At 29.7% G+C, this 19304-nt stretch overlaps 1 protein-coding gene across 2 annotated transcripts; it reads right to left on the bottom strand.

Moving 5' to 3' along the window:
* Positions 1–3843: 3843 nt before the first annotated feature.
* LOC105162846 (SET domain-containing protein) lies at positions 3844–9067 on the bottom strand. Of its 2 annotated transcripts, XM_011080998.3 has the most exons (12): positions 8912–9067; positions 8375–8446; positions 8144–8272; positions 7208–7505; positions 6944–7062; positions 6717–6849; positions 6451–6527; positions 5944–6141; positions 5008–5197; positions 4702–4883; positions 4513–4613; positions 3844–4430 (listed from the first exon to the last, which is right to left on the bottom strand). In XM_011080998.3, the coding sequence occupies exons 1-12, from the start codon at positions 8924–8926 to the stop codon at positions 4295–4297; spliced, it is 1650 nt and encodes a 549-aa protein (XP_011079300.1). In that variant the 5' UTR covers positions 8927–9067; the 3' UTR covers positions 3844–4294. The 2 variants fall into 2 exon arrangements, with proteins under 2 accessions (XP_011079300.1, XP_011079302.1); XM_011081000.3 differs by lacking the exon at positions 8375–8446.
* Positions 9068–19304: the final 10237 nt, after the last annotated feature.

The raw sequence follows: 19304 nt of genomic DNA, 5'->3' as shown, positions 1-19304 counted from the left end.
CCGAATTTAATTACTCTAAGAATTTTGACTGCGATATATAATATAAATTTAAAGTTAATTTCAAGATTTTCTCGTCAGGGCCTGATTTAAGTGACAAATGTAAGATTTTGTATTTTTTTTATTCTATAATATTTAATTATTTTAAATTTAATAAAAATCGTATATCAGACAAAATCTTGACAATATAAAAAATTCACATAATTAGTGAATTTTATATTTTACAATAAATGCATAAGAGGGTATTGTTGGCAATGATTGGAAAAAGATGACAAATTTTTTTATATAAAATATAAAATAATTACTATGAAAAAGAATTTAGTAGAGTTGTTGACATAATTGCCCTTGCCCATGACCAATACTTAGGAAATAATCAAATAAAGAATACAACAAAAGTGACTATTTTTTATTGGCCAAGACTTCCAGGTCCACATGGTAGCGTTGTACAACATAACTTGCTCCTCAAAAGCAAAAGAAAAGAAATATAGGAAAGAGTTGCATTCAAGACATATACAATCAAATCTTTTTTATGGTTTTATTTATTTATTTATTTTCGTATTTATCATTCCGAAAAACTCAAAACGGTATCTTTTTAAAGTGATTTCGGATTACTGATACTCCAGACGAAAAGGATACGCTTTCCAAGATGTGATCCTATAAACACACCGTCTTAGAATTACGCCGGAAAGCTTCGATTATAACTTTTCGATTCTTAAGAAGATAATGAAGATCGTAAGAATACTGGAAAATCAAAAATTGTACATATTTTATGCTTAGGAAGATAATCTATGAAATTCACTCAATATTTTACTGAACCACATACACCACAATGGTGCAACAGTTACGGTAAGTCTGTACATATTGACACTTATAATGCACCTGGATCAGTTACGGCAATCCTATTTATTAGAATAAATTATATTTTAACATTCGAACTATGCATATTTTTACACTTTGTAATCGAAATTCTTTTTTGTGTCAAATTTTACCATCTCAACTTTATGAAATTTGCAGTTTACCATATGTGACCATCTTTTTGTTGATTTTTCTGTCTGAAAAAAACATCACATGCTGCGCATGTGTGGAAAATATCGCGTCACTTAACCTTTAGATATCACATGTCAACTGCATGTAATGTTTTTTCAACAAAAAAAATTATTAAAAAATAATTTAGATGCTAAAATATAAAAATGATGATAATTTAAATGATAAAATATAATAACTATATTTATTATTAGAATATATTAGTGGTGGTGGCGGCCGGAGGCGGTGGACGGTCCATGTTCAGTCGTCGCCCACCCAGCCACCCCATTTCTATGTGGAGGCCCTACTCTAATTTTTATTAAAAATTCTCTCTCTCTCTCTCTCTCTATATATATATATATATATAAATGGTGTATATCTACTATCATTTTTAGAGATAGATTTAAACAACATATAAAGGAAAAAAGTTTGTTATCAAGCAAAAAATTGTTAATATTAACATATTCAATTAACAAAAAACCTCAACTTTTTCCGAATCAATTCTGATGATTTGTAATAAGCACTCATAGCTTTGCTCATCGTCACAAAACGAAATCAAAATCTAAAATCTCAGACCACTGTGAAATCTCAATAAATTGTTGCTAAGGTCCTTGTCCTTACCTTAGGCTCGCCTACAGGCCCTTTATGTTAGTTCGCCTATCGGCTCACATGTTCATCATGTGGCCGAGCGAAACACACCTCAAGCACTTATAAACGAGTTTTTTGAAATTTATATAATTACAAATAAAAATCTCATTGTTGAAAACTATCAATACCTCCTAATTATAAATAACATTCAATAATTTGCCCAACTAGTTAGTCTCTTTTAGGTTTTTATTCAACTTTTGCCCTGCGGACTATGAATTTTATAATTTTATTTATTTTTTTATAAAAAAAAAATTGGACTGATTGGAGAATATTTTTACAAATTTTTCGTCCATCTAGTTCGACTTTTTTTTAATATTTTTTTAGTTTTTTTAAAAATATAACAAGGACAAAGTTGATAGTTCCAAACCTTCATCCAAAGATTATATAATTTTGTCGAATATTAGAAGTATTAGTAATTTCTCAAACAATAAGGGGTCGTTCACAATTATGTCAAATCCCAGATAAATTTATTATAATTTATCCTATTATATTATAATAAATCTTCAATTAAACATAATTTACATACAAATACACCTTTACAAATTTTAAAACCACACACACATATATACATATATATATATATATATTAACATTGTTGACTAAAAAAATGTATATTTTAATAATGAAATAAATTAAAATGAATATAAGTTCAAAAGTCCAACTTTACACCATATTGCAAATGAAATATTTATGCTATAAAAAAGCAAGAATAATTTTGTGATGGTCATGTGAATTAAATTGTTTGAATTATTTGCTTGGTTGACTTCTATTTTATTTATGCTTTAATAATTTATTTATATATATATATATATGTTGGAGGATGAGTCACAACAACACCATCCTAGTCACAGGTCACAAGCCCTAACAACCATCCAATATCTTAATCAAGAAACCATCTTTCCATACCTTCCAACCCAACTATGAGATTATTGGCATTAGATTTTTTAACAAAAAAATGGTACAATTATTGTTTGTTTCTATCATTTGGAAAGACTGAAAGGAATTATGTAACATTCCCAACTGACATCCCATCTAACTTCATTTCATTTCTTGGATTCTTGTGCACTTATATTTTAAAAAAAAGTATGAAAATTAATAATAAATTATGCGCGTGAAGAATACATTTACACTCCCTTCAAAAATTCACCGTTTACACCTAATTCTTTCGTTTGAGTTTGAACGAAAAATGTTGCAGTTGACAAAAAATACTTTGACATAAATACTAGGGATGATTACACTTCTATCACCTGAAGTTTAGTGTAATTACACGTAGACCCCATGTGGTTTGTGAAATTACATTTAGCGCCTCTGAGGTTTGATCCCGTCTAATAAATAAATTTTCGTGTTAGTCAAAATTCACTGAATTTGCTGATATTAACAAAAAATCTGAATGACTCCTCGATTGATTTATTACTTGCAGATCAAATAATTTTTTCGAATTAAACTACCCTTATAACGATAAATATATACCTCCACGCATGCATTAACGCATGAAGACGTATGAGGGTAATTCAATCATAAAAATATTTATTCGACCTGTAATAAGTCAATAATAAGCTAATCAGGATTAAATATAATTTTTTCTCTGATTTTTTTATTAATATAAATAAATTCGTCGAATTTTGAGTAATTGAGGGACTAATTTATTACACAGAAGCAAATTTCACGAATGCTAAATGTAATTTTCAAACCACAGAGAGCCTATATATAATTACACCAAACCTTAAGGGAGGGGAGTATAATTATCCTAAATACTAACGAAAGTAATCCGGTGTAAAAAGTGAATTTTTTTAGAGGGGTGTAAATATAATTTTAATTTTTTTTTTGAGAAAATGTAATTTTTCATTTTAGGTGGGTTATAAGTGTAATTAACCTTACTTTTAATATATACTTTGACACATATATATATACACACACAAATAGGTGCCTTGAAACATTTAAGGGGATGGAATTTAGTTTGCTTGAAGAACATATAAATCCATTTTATGAATACTAAAATTGCAAACTTCTTTCCTCAAAAACAAAAAAAAAAAAAAAAAAAGCAGATAAAGGAAGAAAGAAACTGCAAACTTCTAGTCTGCAATCATATCCATATGCGAAAGGAAATAGTTACAACCACAGAACCTTCTTCTGGTAGTCAATCATATTAAATCAAACAATCCAACCCCACCACACTTTAATAAAAGATTATTGACTATATTATTAAAATTGAATTTCATTTTCATATCCACATGATTATAAAATTTAATATCCAAAAAAAAAAAAATAGCCGAATATATGAAATACTTAACAATTCTAGAGTCAAATGATGCATATTATCACGCATAATACTTCTATCACAACCTGCAGCATCAATTTAACATAAACAAGAATTATCATTCACTTAACGGCAGCCGTTGTGTCGATGATGCTAACACATGAAGCTAGACGATGGTGTCACAGAAGATTCGAGTTTTCTCCCGATCCCTTTTCAGGTTAAAACTCAAAGGACACAAGCAACCATTTGTCTCGTCAAAAAAGCTACGTTAGGTCACCTGATCATGGTGGTGCTAAACACAAGCAACCATTTGTCTTGACAAAAAGCTCAACGAACTAGGCTACGTTAGGTCACCCGATCATGGGGGTGCTAAACTGTGTATTTGCCTAATTCAGATTCTAGCAACTCACAGCCAGTGTTGCATGAACTTAAGATTGAGGAGACGATCCTCCTTTGCAAATTCTTGAACTCTATTGCAAGCTTAACATCCCAGCTGGTCCGTTCCCTACAAGAGAAAAAGTTTCATCAAGATATGATGGTTTTTTCAGTTTTTGAGATGCATAACATTGCATGCAGACAGGAGATACCCATTGTCTAGTTTTTCATCACCGAGGTTCTCCAACATTGCTTCAAAAGTTGAACTTAGGTCTGTAAGTACATCGAGGTCAGTTTCCAAGAGTTCCCGTGTCTGAAAACCATCATACTATCAACAATTAGCAAGAGTAGAATCCAAGATTTTTGCTAAAGGATTTTGGTGTATGTGGTAGGGAACTCACAGGGGTACTTGACTGCGGAGCTGAATTTCGAGCTCTACGGAGATGATCCAGCAACGGGTGTGGCAATCCATAATGAAAAATTTCATGGTTCTTGGAGAGCCATGTACCACGAACCATGTGAGAGCTCCATTCAGATGCAGCTGGTCCAACTTCCGGATCTTCATCCTGAACAACATCAATATCTGACACGGGACGAAAAAGATAGTAATTAATGAAAGGTTAGATATAAAGAATTCGAATGTCAGTAAACGAGATAATGTTGCATATTCGGCTTATTACACAAGAAGACAACTTTAAGGGAAGTACCAAGTGGAATAACATCATAGGGATTGTCGCCTCGTGGTATGAAGCCATAAAAAGTTAATAGATGAGAACTGGAGAAGTTTCCGTAACTAAGAAAGCATTGTTCCCCTGAATGGCAGGGTCTTGATAACGGAAACTTTAAAGAATTTGTAGATGCGTCTATTCGGCCATATTTCATTATGTGCGGGCATATCTGTTCAGGAGAGAAACAAAAATGAGCTCAATATATTGAATTGAGCGAGAAAATCCTATAAGACTTCCGTGAAATATTATCTGGCCTATCAGCAGTAACAAGAGAAATAAAAAACATAATCTGGAAACATAAATTATTGTATGCTGATATTAACTATTGTGGAGACTTGTAAGAGAATGGTGCAGGAGCAAGTAATATGAAGCAGAATATTCCTCTGGAGTCCAAGAATTCAGCTTAGTGCAGCAACTATCTTCTTTGGATGGTGAAGAGGGTTCACAGAGGCTAGACTTCCTTTTTTAGATATTAAGTTTAGCTTGTCTACTTGCAAATACCCTTAAAATGTGAAGATACCTCCTCACATGTATTATTATGTAAAGATGTATAAGAGTAGCTTGGTGAGAAAAATTTGCTTGAAGTGCAATAGGTAAGTAATGAGTTAATCGGGGGTAAATATAGATTTTCATTCAACTTTTTTACTGATACCAGCAAATTCGCTAAAATTTGACTAACGGAGGGGTCTACTTGTTAGACAAAAACAAACATAAGGAATACCAGATGTAATTTCCCAAACCGCAGGTTGTCTGCGAGAAATTACACCAAACCTCAAGTGGGCATGTCTTTTTGAATAGTGGAGTGGTTCAAAAAGTTTAGACTTCCTTTTTATATATTAAGTTTTGGCTTGTCTACTTGCAAATTTTTCAATATGCAAAGAAACAAGTACAGAATTACAAAAGGGACTATGTTACCGAGTGATTGAGAAAGCCAGCAATTGGAATTAAGCAGGTCCTTAGCTTTCCATCACTGAAGATAACCTTCATGCTATTTGAGTACCAGAGCTCACAAGCCCATACGAATTGCTCCCACGTATATAATTCTGGTGGAAATACATCGGGATTATGATTGGACAACGCAGGAAATAACTCATCATATTGAGCACGTAGGTGCTGAAACAAAAGAAAGCTGCATTAAAGTCTCAAAACGCAATTGCAAAAGCCAGACATAGTAACATCTACAAGTGAAAACTAGTAGTTAACAATATCTCAGCATCCTATGGCTTTCTAGTTAATAAAACCATCTCCACAAGCAGCCACCATAAAAGAAAAAAAGGAACAAAAAGAAAAGGAAAAGATATGCATCTTGTATAACCAAATTGGTTTTTTGTCTATCCTGGACAGAGTTCTAGTTGTCCAAACAATGTAGGTGTAGAAGTTGTTATTAAGTGTAGTTAGAATAAAATTTGAAAGGCACAATACCTCTTTGGCCTGCACAATCTCCTCTAACAGCAAGGTTCCATCTAATGCCATGACAGCATCAATCCCAAAGCTCAATCCTGAGTTATGGAAAAAAATTGAATGCAAAATATATATGTTAGATTTAAACTGCAAATTCAGCAGGAATGAACAGGCTATGACTTCGACAGCAAGGGGTTCCAGGTATATCAACATACATAAATGCATAAAGAAGAACAAGATGATACCTCATAGGTAACAACAACTCTAACTGATAATAGAAGACCTACCCGTGTCAAATTGTTTAGGTAGCGTATCGAAATACAATTTGAACTTGGAATTATTGTTGTGCTTCTCCTTCATGCTCCATAACAGCAGCATTGTCTCCTCAGATATCCCATCAACTTTTTCAAAAATAGGGAACTACCTTCAAGATAAAGTTATTTATAACACAAATATAAGAGAACTGCACAGCATGTATGCCATCAATCAGATGTTTATAAAGCAACAAGATTACCATGTCAGATTCATGCAAAACATCCTCACATATGATGACAGATACAGGGATCTCCAGAGCAATATCTCCAACTTTTAGGTCCTCGTTAGCTATGGCCCCTCTTCCTGCTCCTTCAACATCTAGATAAAAAAGAATCAAGGAAAAGAATTGAAATTAACCCTTACTTTCTTTTCGTCCCAGCAACATTGGATCCTTCTAACTGCAGATCTATTGTTTCTCATTGAGGAAAGGGCCAAACAAAAACAATGCATTGTATTCACTCACAAGCTATATCCAATTTTGCCTTTACACCATTGTTAATGCCCCAATCTAATAGACGCTTTTCCTTTTCACAGCTGGAGTCTCCAACTATTTTTGCCACTTCGCTAAATCTTCTTCCAACTTTATCAATCCTTTCAACAATTTCATCTCGTAATCTCTGCTGTATACTTTTAATTGTGTACTTTTCACCGGATAGCGACTTATCAATGACTTCAAGTATTGAATGGAGAGCTTCCAGTTCATTCTTTGGACTAATACAATTCCCCAGATTAATGGTATCTTGACCAAAATAAAGTTCTACCTGAAAGCAATCCATTCATAGAAAAAACTTAGTTACTTAAAGAAACCAAGCGCAAACAACAACAGGCCTGGGAAGTTTAAATGGAAAATCTTGGCAAAGATAATGAAATAGAACATTTGGTGTAACATAAAGCTCATTGTCGATAATGTCTTCTTTGTTTAAGGTGGTTTCTATAACTGGAGATGTTCTAGTAATTTTCACATTCTCAACAATTCTGGCTAATGCATATTCAGTTTGGAATTTTCTGGCTACTTTAGTGTTGTGTTGGTCCAAATAAAGCAACTTTCAGGAAGTCTAAATTGCAAATCTTGGATCTTATTATAAATTAAATCTCTAGGTCTAATGCCAAGTTCATTGTTGATATAAAGTTTTATCATTTAAGCTTTTTGCTTTAACTTGAGGTACGCTGGTAATTCTTCGGATTTGAAATAATACAGGCTAATGCATAGTCAATTTCGATGCTATGACCATTTCGGTGTTCTACGAAGTCCTTTATCATCCATGGTGAATCTTGTTCATTATCAGTAGTTTCGTACACAAAATTCCTTCCACTACATTCAGAATAAGTCTTTCTATAGATATATGAATGATATTATAAAATAAGCAAGTCCCATTAGTTCTCAAAGTGAAAAGGTTACCTCATTGAAGTTTACAATTCTTGCCCGTCGAAGCAATACATCTAAAACATCCTTCAGCTGATCAGGTGTAGACGAGCTTTTAATGTATACAGAGCTCTCCAAATCAAAACCCATATCCTTGAGTAGTTTCTATCATAAGGGGAAAGATAAAAAATTTAACTGTATAGCTGCAGTTTCATCACAAGGAGCGAAAACTAAAAAGACAAATTTGCTACTTAAAAAGTCTCACACCTTCTTTTTCTCATATAAAGGGTCAGTTTCAGCAAGATCAAGAACCATTGTAACTACATCATCGATCGCATGCTGCCACGAAGCATTGGATAAGGCATTAGCTATTCATGATTATATTTCTTCATTTTTTATACGTCAACTAGAGAAATCCTTCACCCCCCCCCCCCCACACAAAAAAAAAAAAAACTCTCCATAATAAATTCCCACAATATAACGCAAAAACACATGCAGCCTCATCATATCTGTCTGAATTTCACATTCAGTTTTCACTTCTCCATACTATTACTCCGATTATTTCATAAGCAGAAACCATAATCGAAGTACATAAACCCAACAATTCGAAACCAAGACAACGAGAAAAAATAGCAACAGAGAATCAATAACCGTATTCCTAATATGAACTATTCCAAAGAATCCAGGTCCCTCATCCCTGTACGCAGCTCTTGACTACCAAAAGTACTTATACATTTCCCACATACAGAAACAGAAAATACACACACTAAAACGTGCGTGTGCGTGTTAGATTATAGGGATTACCTTATCAACTTCCATGGTTGAAAGAAGGAGGAAAACGGGAGCAGAGAGTTGAGCAGACAGTCTGTAGCGGCTGAGTAGCAGACCTGGAGGAGTAAGGGAAATGGAGGCGAATTGCTCTGTTAACTAAAGTCGTGTTTGCTCTTTGTTTTTCGTCAACGTGTTTGGACTTTGGGTGAAGACTTAATGAGATATACTTGTTAAAAACGCTTTCCATTATTTACTAGCTAACGTGGAACACTTTCATTAGGTAAAATCAAAACGAATTCGAATCAAAATTTTTAATATTATAATGAGCAAATTACTTTTTATAAATATATATATTATATTCGTCTGTGATTTTTAAAACGAATAAATTACCTCTTTATCTAAAGAGATAAATTACTTTATTTTAAAAAATTTAGGGAGATAAGTCATTGTATTTAAAAAACACAAGAAGATAAATTGATTTTTTTTTTCATATAGAGGTGATTTGCTCATTTACGATATTACAGAAGGGTTGTTTGCATTTTTTCCTGCCAGTTGTATAAAATAGTGAATTGAATCAGTTGGTTCAATTTTGATTGGATGCAAATCTTGTCGGGTTTACTGGATTGTGAACATTCCTATTTTTATTTAAGGGGAAATTAAATCGACACCCCTGAAATTAGGCATAATTACAAAAAGTCATCATGTCTTTTATAAAATTAAAGGTACACCCCTTAAAGGGGTGTAAGTGCAATGTATCTTACAGAGTGTTCGTATAAGATTTTGTCACTTGTAATTACAATTACAACCTCAAAAGCGTATTTATAATTTTAGGAAAGGTATACGGCATTTGTGTAATTAAATCTAATTGTAAGGAATATCAATGCAATTTATCCATTATTTAATTGTAGTATTTATGATAAGATAATTAGACTTTAATTTGAAAAAAGAATATTATATCTATATTATTGGTAAATATAATTATTGACCAATATTCGCGTGGTATTTTGGTCTGGTATTTTTTTTTCCATCCACTAATTTTCTCGTTTTTTTTTTCACTATTTACAAGCGGTAAAAACTATTCTTTTTACACATTTATTTCTTTTTAATTAATATTTTTTTCCTTTCTCCTGTTTCAGATATTATGTCTCAAAATTATTTATTGTTTTATCACAATTTTTTTTTCATATTGTCATTTCTCCTACCAAATTTTGTTCAAATTAAAATGTATTTTTAAAAAAAATAAATTAATTTTTAAAATTCTTAATTAATCATCCACACATATTTAAATGTGCTACATTAACTAAATTTAGGGATGATTACACTCCCCTTCCCCTGAGATTTGGTGTAATTACACGTAAACCCTAGTACTTCTGAAGTTTGTTTCAGTCTAACAAATAAGTCGATCTGTTAGTTAAAATTCACTAAATTTGCTGATATTAACAACAAAATCAGGAAAAAAAAATCTATATTTACCCCAAATTGACTTATAACCGTCTTATTATAGTTTAAATTATCCTCATACTTCTTCGCACATTAATACATGTGAGGAAGTATATCCTCACCGTTATAAGGATAGTTTAATTAAAAAAAATTATTTGACATGTAATAAATCAGTAAAAAGTCAATGTAGTGTACAATATAAATTTTTATTCATTTTATTATTAACATCACAAATTTGATTAACGGATGAATTTATTTGTTAGACGAAAGCAAACCTTAAAAATACTAAATATAATTTCTCAAATTACAGAAAATTTACATATAATTGGACAAATATATAATAAATTTAAGTCCTCATGTCAAATAAATCTATTTGGGCATGGACCACATTCATGAGTCATTTTTCATTGAAAGTGCTTGCAACTGGCTTCTTTTGTCCTATTTATTTCTATTGCATTTCTGTCTGAAAAAGACATTTTAAGAATTTTACTTTAAGTAATATTGAAAAAAATTCAAAATTCTTTATTAAGTTGATTTTTAAATATTTTTTTCAATTATTAAAAAAATAATTATTGCCTACAATTTTAATAATTATGAACTAAAAATTATGATAAATCAATATTATATATTCAGTATATTTAAATTTAAAAATAAATTAAATGAATCAGTAAATCCTAGCTCAAATAAAATATTAAGTATATTTTCTTTTATTGTGATGTCCCAACCTTATCATTTTGAGCAGAACTCGACGGCAATAAATACCTATTTGGGTGAAGTTACAGTTTTTAGTTCTATAAGATAGGAAGTCCAACACTTTTACTCATCTGCTTTACGAAATATTCAAAATGGTCTCAAAATTGAAAAAATTAGACATATTCAATCACATGCTTTACGAAAATTTCAAAATAGTCCCAAAATGAAGAAAACTCAATACATTTAGTCGCATAAATTCCTTAAAATAGAGGACTAAACGTGTCGAATTTTCTCAATTTTGGGACGATTTTAAAATTTTCATAAAACAGATGACTAACATTATGTTCGGTTTCGATTTTGGGCCATCTCAGACCGATTAATGTTTGGCCTTCAATGTTTTGGCCATTTTTGTCTCATTTTTAGCTGTTTTGTAACAGTAAGTGGAAGGCATGTTAAATATATAATATTTTTCGATAAGGTTTGTATTTAATTTCTAAATACAAATATATTTCATTTTAACCGCTTAATGTTTTGTACGTAATATTTTTCTACATCATTGGAATAATTAGAAAATTCAAAAAATACAAAATAATATATCAATTCTACGTGGTTAATTAAAATATTGCATTATTTAAATAACGTATTTAAAATTTATCACCTCGAATAGAACGTCTAACAAAAATATTATTAATCCATTACTAGAGTGTATTTAATTATTTATAAAATTGTATTTATATAAATTATATTTGTCCTTTTCCGTATATATACAATTACAAAATACTATTTATTTTAATCCACTCACACTAAATAAATTATATATATATATCCATATATATATATAAATATATATAAAAGAGACATGATTCGACAATGAACAGTACTTTTTGTCTCCCACCAACCAACATCAAACATACCATACTTATTTTATATTATCTCCAAAAATAAATCCAGACATACACACTATCTCTATCACATACTTATTTATCTTTATTTTTCTCTCTCTTCTCCACAAAACACACAAAAACAAGTTAAAAATAAAATCAAACATAGCGTAAATATGTCAAATTTTCTTAATTTAAGACTATTTTAAAAATCTTATAAAATAAAAGACTAAAATATCGAACCGATATCCCGTGTGACTAAAAATATAATTTCGCCCGTGTATTTGTCGTATTTACACTATATACACAGAACGTGATAAAAATCTGGGCCCGACAAATCTATCAGGGCTTTGGGGAAGCATGGGCCCGAGAAGCTGTTATTTCATTTTCCAAAGTGGGCCAACCTTTCATCAGGACAGAGACGCAGGCCCGGCCCAAACCAAACCACTAATGTAGAAGCAAGGAAAAGACAGCTGTTTGAAAACAACGTACAACATTCATGTGCACAATCATAAATTGAAAATTATTTTTTATTACAATTAATTACTATGATAAAAAAAAATATAGTAAATAATGGTAATTATTACTTCGTAATGACTATTGACAGTTGTTTCAACAACAGAAAATAAAAATATTAGCCGTAAAAATTAGCTTTGACAATAGTTAAAAATTCGTGGGAACGTACTTTGATTTATTTGACTATAGTTGATAATATTGTTTTTTTATTATTTTTAAATTATATTTATTTTAACATTGGAATTAGGTCATTTTTATTTTTATTTTTTTTTGGTAGTGTGCCATGGTCAAAACTTATTCTATTTAACATGTACATGTTCTATTTTCAATTAATTAGCTAGCTTTGATTTTGCTATATCATGCAATTATAAATTAAATTAGATAAAATTTGAGATTTTGGGTCGAGTTTTATTGGATTAATAAAGAAAAATATAAAGTACGTATAAACGTAATAAAGTTCGAGTTCAGCTCGTGTCGAACCAACTATAACTTATTCGAGTTAATTTCCATCTTCGGATTTGAAAATATGGATAGGATCGAAATTTTTTTTTTACCATTTGTTAGTTTATTAAAGTACGACTGAAATCTGGTCCAAAATTTAGACAACGTATGATTTTCTTTTATTTTTGTATTTTTTTGTTAAACTTAGGTTCGTTAATATTTATTTGAAGTGCCCTATTAGGGCTAGCATGTTAATTCCATAAAATGAACGATCGGTACATACTCGTCATTAATTTTTAGAAAAAGAACAAAACATCTAACGATAAAATATATTAAACATCGAACTATAATATTTACAGGATCGACATCAGCCAAAAACAAATTAACTGCCGTAGATTCCTATTGCATAACAATTGTCGAGAATAATGCATATTTATGTAGAATCTGTAATAACTTTGCAACTGCATAATAGAAAAAATCATGCCAAATGGGATTAAATTTCATTTTTCAAAAATTCATACCCCTTTTAAGAAATGTACTTGGGACAATATTTTTCGTCTCAAATCTTTGGAAAATTTAAAAAATAGGCACTCATGAACTAGAAAACAAATACCATACTCTTTGTTTTGCTTTTAACTATTATGTTTTTATTAATTACATAATTTGATATATCCATAAATCGAAACTAACTAAATAAATCAAGAATTGCATATATTACGGTAGAAAAATTCGAATCCAAAAACCTCATGAAATTAAGAAAAAGAAGTTCTTGAAAATTTAGGTATAACGAAAAACACACACATATAGAAACACTTGCGCCCACGAGACATAAGAATCTTATCATTATTTTCGTGAATAATTAAGTGCGCAAGTACTTTGATCATCATTTAGTTATTTATTTTATTTCGACGAACACAAACACATTATTTTTAGGTCGTAATATTCTCCAAAATGAACGGCTGAATTTTCTTGATTTCATACTTTTCAAAATTAGTTGTAAATTAAAAGTTGGAAATTCAAAGTAATAAGAATGAATTCTTTTCCTTGACCATATTCAAGAATAGGCATATTCACATTCTACATCCAACTCTCTTTGCTATTTTAAATTTCATTTGACTTGCAATCATGATTACAAAAAATCCATTGCAAAAACAGATTAATTAATGCTTTTTTACGATATCGAATAAGTTTTTATTTAAAATTAAAGAGAATATGTACTCATACGCATATATATATATATATATGTGCCGAGTTGATTCTTATTTTTAAAGACGTGTAGTATGAAGAGCATATTGATTATAAGCTATTGCTGCCATATTTTGATGGCTCCACTTGTTGTGATCGTTTCCATCTTTATTGACTAAATATTGCAAAGTACGAAAGAACATAATGTGCATGCCAACGTAATTCTTGATTTGTTAGAATGGCTCGATCGACGTGTCACATCTCATTTTTTTATTTAAAACCTAAAATATACCAAAATTATTGACAAGAATTCTTGTAGTATCAACAATTAAACTTAAAAAATTGCATACTAAAATTATTGAGCAGCAATATTTTTAAGTGGTCCATGAATTAAATATCAATTCTTCTAAAATAAATTAAATAAATTCTATTCTTGTTTGTATGTATCAAAACTTTAATTAAGCAGGTCTAGTTTAGTATCTTATCAATGTATCACTATTAAATCGTGCAGGTAAAGAAATTCATTCTAAATTGGTTTTAAGGGGTGTTCGACTAAATTTATTTGAAATATTTTATAAATTCCAATATTTTATAAGATATTTTAAAATTTAAAGATATTGAACCTTATTTTAAATATGAGCTGGTTAAAATATTTGAATAAATAAGATGTCAGAGTTTATAATTCGATATTAGAGTGTCCGGTTATATTATAATAAATGACCGAAAAATTCATAAACTATATTAGAAGTTAAAATCATATAAATCGATATTTTTTATTGGGAGGGGGCGGGGAGTTAATTATATGAAGCGTGAAAGTGAGATACTAATAAAATTATGAGAGTGTTTCTATCTATCGGAGTTTAAAAGATCTTATAGAAAAAAAAAGTTTATATATGATTATTAGCCGTTGTGGCACGGCGTTCATACGTGCATATAATAAATCATTTTTCACGCTTTAAAATGTATTATAAATAAGAGTAAAATATATAAACCAGTACATTATATTCATAAAAAGACAAAAAAGAAAAACAATAATAGTTAATCAATTAATGTAAATTTCGAAAAGTTGAATAAATTAGTTATTTTATCATGAAATACATTATTTACTTCACAAATAATTAGTGCAATTGTGTCATTAACAGGCGTTTGTGAGTGCGGATGGACTTTTCTTTTTATATTAGTATAAATAAATATCTTATTTTGAAATCTTGCAAATTTTTTTTAAAAAAATTTACCAAATAATTTTTAGAACTTATAAGCTCTCGAACATCTTATAAGATGTTTTAAAAAGTTTTTAGCCGAATACCGTTTAAATCAAACATAAATATATTCAATCCTTCGTTGTTTTGAAATATAAATACAATTATATACTTATTATTTCGTCGTTCTAATTTTTTAAAAGTAGGACATATAATTCTTTCTCGAAAATCAAACCAATCATAGTACGTGTAGGTCAAGAAGTAATCTAGTATAGGCTAGAATGCAAAAGTGAAATAAGCCTTTCCAACTCATTGATTAAATCAAACACACACTAAAAGGTGTAAACTTTTATGTCATGAGTTGCTGTCTCTTTCCTTCCACAAATCTTTCTTTATCCAACATAATATCTTCTCATTGTTCACATGTCTCATCTTTTGCCTCTTCAACTCCACTTTTGTGTTTCCTATTATTTACTCATCCACTTCAATAACTTTCTTACATTCACATAAATTGTAGGAATTTCAAGGAAAATTTTAATTTCATTTGGGTCTGATCGGATATGAATTAATCATATGGCCACTATAATACATTTATTGTATGATTGATGTACGATTCAGAAAAACTGACCAATCACACGACAAGTTCTCAACAAATGTTATTAAAGTGCAAAATTCTCAACAATCTAAGACGTGTAAAATTTAATACACAAGATTAGTATTTGGTTGGTTGAAGTGAAAACAGGAAGAACTGCAATTTTAGTCCTATAATTATTGGGGGTGGCAAGTTAGTCATATTGGAATTCAATTTGGCAATGAGGTCTTACTATTTACAAGAATTGGCATATTAAGGACAAAATGATTGGAATTTGGCAAATGTGCTCCTCATGTAAGCCCCAAACTGCAGTTTCTGGCGAATTTTGTCTTTAATGTGTTAATATTTTTCAGTTGTAGAGCTAAATTACCAACCTCAGTCCCAATAGGACTAAACTTGCTACGACCTTATAGTTACGGGACTTATCTTTAGCTAATTGGGACTTGATGTGGGTTGAACTCGAATTAGCTGGCACAGGGGTGAATCTTTTCAGTGGAATTAAATATATCTAAAATTAATTAACTGAAATGAAAATTAACATGTGAAAATCTAAAAGGTTTTATTTACTTTTTACATGTACGTGTACTAACATGTGAAAGAAAATTTTTATAAAATGATAGAACTTTCTGACAGATGGTTGAAGAAGTTCGTATAATTTAAAGATATGTATCTACCCCAGGTTCTGAAAAGCAACACAGTAATAAATTCAAGTTCCACGTTTTTTTAATTTTACAAATATAAGTAAAAAAAAATAATAGTAAACAATGACTAGACATTACCTATCTATTTCACCTTTAATAGACTTCGACGTATCCAGGCTAGGTGAAAGTTATGTAGCAATTACACATCTTGTGTACTTAGACTCGGACTCGGACTCGGACTCCGACTTACCCCGTGCAACCTAAAAATTCAAATTTGAATAACTTATTGGGTCATTTTATAATATTTAAAAATATTTTACCAAATAAATGTCAATAATAAAAATACCACATTACTTATTTGTATCCCTATGTATACATTGTCCAAAGTTTTCAATAAATATAATAATTTTGAACACTTTCTTTGTCTCTTCACTTTTTATGGACAATGGAAGCACATAGCATATATTAACTTTTACTCTTACTTGAATTTAATTTATACAATTTATTTAATATGTAGATGTAAAAAATAATATTTTGTCATATGATACATATAAACATACTCATTATATAATTTTCTCATGTAACATATAATGGTGCCCAACTATTCAAACAAGATTGTGAATGCGACTTTACTAGAAAAAATATAATTTTTTTTTACTACGATTAATTATGATCGCAAAAGAAAAAAAATCATGACAAACACGAATCAACACGGTTTTGCAACGGCCAATAGCCGTTGTTTCTGCAAGTGTGGCCAAAATCATGGCAAACGTAAACCATGACGAATATTGATTAATCATGGTAAAAATATTTTTATTTTGATTTTACTTAATCGTGGTTAATATTATTAATTTACCACGATGGTTAAGCCAATGTCATTTATAGTATAGCGAAAATTTAATTTAAGTATTTATAATGTTTGATATATGTTATTGGATGTCGCACATCATCATAATTTTGGTTGGTACAATCGTACATGGTACGTTATCAAATAATCAATAACATGTGAATAAACAAATACAGTGGTCATATGAAACCATAAAATTTAAGAACAAAAGAAAATACGGACAACATGCAGCAAATGAAGTATATACGAACCACACAGACGTAAAAAATAGAAAAAAAAAAAAAAAAAACTCTACCAAGCGATTTATGATCCCTAAAATCTATCGTATTGCATTATTATAATACCATTTTCAAATTTTCCTATACTAAAAGACAAAATACATAAGAATATTCAGAAGATTGTGATAAAAAAACAATTACAATGACGAGACAAAGCCTTCCCAACTTTAATAGACTTTGACAAGTCAAGAATACATGAAAGTTATGTAACACTATATACATCTTTATTACTCGGGCTCGGACTTGCCCCTTTCATTCTAAAATTAATTATTAAAAAAAAAATCATATTAGTAATAAAATATCGAATGCTAATAATTTTTTTCATCTTGTTATAATATAATTATTAGTGCCGCGTTCATAATGACGACTATATTTATTGTCATTACATCGTTTATATATATGCATCACTGATTGTTTATAGCGACAACTTTATATATATTTGGTGTCATTGTACGTAGCAACAATATTTATTTAAATATTGCCACTTGTAAAATTATAAAAATCATCCGTGATAAAGTAAAAATTATTATCACTTAATAATATAATTATGGATAATTTTAATTTTGTTGCTTAAATTTTTTTATTGCTCATATTCTATTTTTTTGTAGTGATATGAATTTGTTTGATTTGTTTTATAATATGGAAAATATTAAAAATATTTTTAGTTATATACTCCTATATATGTGCATATGCAAAGTAATTTTGAGAAAGAAATTATAAGAGGAAATATTATTGTTGCTTTTTTTTGAAAGTTTTTTCTTACTTTAATTATAAATTATTATGTTTATTTATATGTAGATGAGACGGGTATTATTTCTTCGTATAACATCACATATTTTTTCGAACAAAGCATCATAACACTCAATTATATATTAGAATATGATCTTCATTTTATTAGGTAGATATGTACGTGATCACATAGTATAATACATTATAGTAATGTATATATACGACAATATCATAATTTCACACTAGTTGATGCTATCGACCATAAAATTTCTTGAGTCTCGGCACATACATGCATATATGAATTCAACTAAAAAAATATACATACAAATCAAATATAAATAATAAAAACAGATCAAATGCAAATAAATGCGAATGAATATTCGTGATATGATAACTACTTAAAGAAAAATAAGTTATTGCAAGCAATGTATGATTTTAGGGTCTGTATGCGATGATTATTCAACGCGAAAATCGTTCTAATATTTTCATATCAAAGAGAAAATAAAAAGACACAACATCTTCCCATCTCTTAAATTTGACTTAGATGTATTTTTTGTTCTTAAGTTATTTGGCGTTTTCATTATTTAATTTTTTACGACAGTATTTTAGTCTTGCTTTTTATTTTGTTATTTTTACGATTTTAATCGTTTTGTTGACATAGTTCACCCTTTTTGATGAAAAATATACGTGCATGGCCTTTTAAAATTGGTACTACTGTTCCTATTGACTCGTTTTGACAACATTTTGTCTTTTAACTTTTTAGGGTGGTACTTTGTTCTACATTTTTTCAATTTTCACGACTTCAGTCTGAATTTCCACCTGAATTCACCCTACTTGCTAGTGGATGTCAAGTCCGATCGAAAAACAAATTAAAATCTTAAAAAGTTAAAGAAACACTTAACCCCAATACTATCTTTCAAAATTATTGGACGAAAATGTAAAATAACCTAAATTACTGAACAAAAATACATTTGATCCCTTACA

This window comes from Sesamum indicum, linkage group LG5, assembly GCF_026168435.1.
Source record: "Sesamum indicum cultivar Baizhima isolate 11 linkage group LG5, ASM2616843v1, whole genome shotgun sequence".
In the NCBI taxonomy this organism is placed as follows: Eukaryota; Viridiplantae; Streptophyta; class Magnoliopsida; order Lamiales; family Pedaliaceae; genus Sesamum; species Sesamum indicum.
This window is presented reverse-complemented; position numbering and strand designations above follow the sequence as displayed.

Bases quoted from the DNA above. Each gene is read 5' to 3' on its own strand.
- LOC105162846 (XM_011080998.3), bottom strand. The intron at 7,506-8,143 runs GTAACCTTTTCA...GATTGCTTTCAG, and splicing joins GAATTGTAAACTTCAATGAG to GTAGAACTTTATTTTGGTCA. The intron at 5,198-5,943 runs GTAACATAGTCC...TCTCCTGAACAG, and splicing joins CTGGCTTTCTCAATCACTCG to ATATGCCCGCACATAATGAA.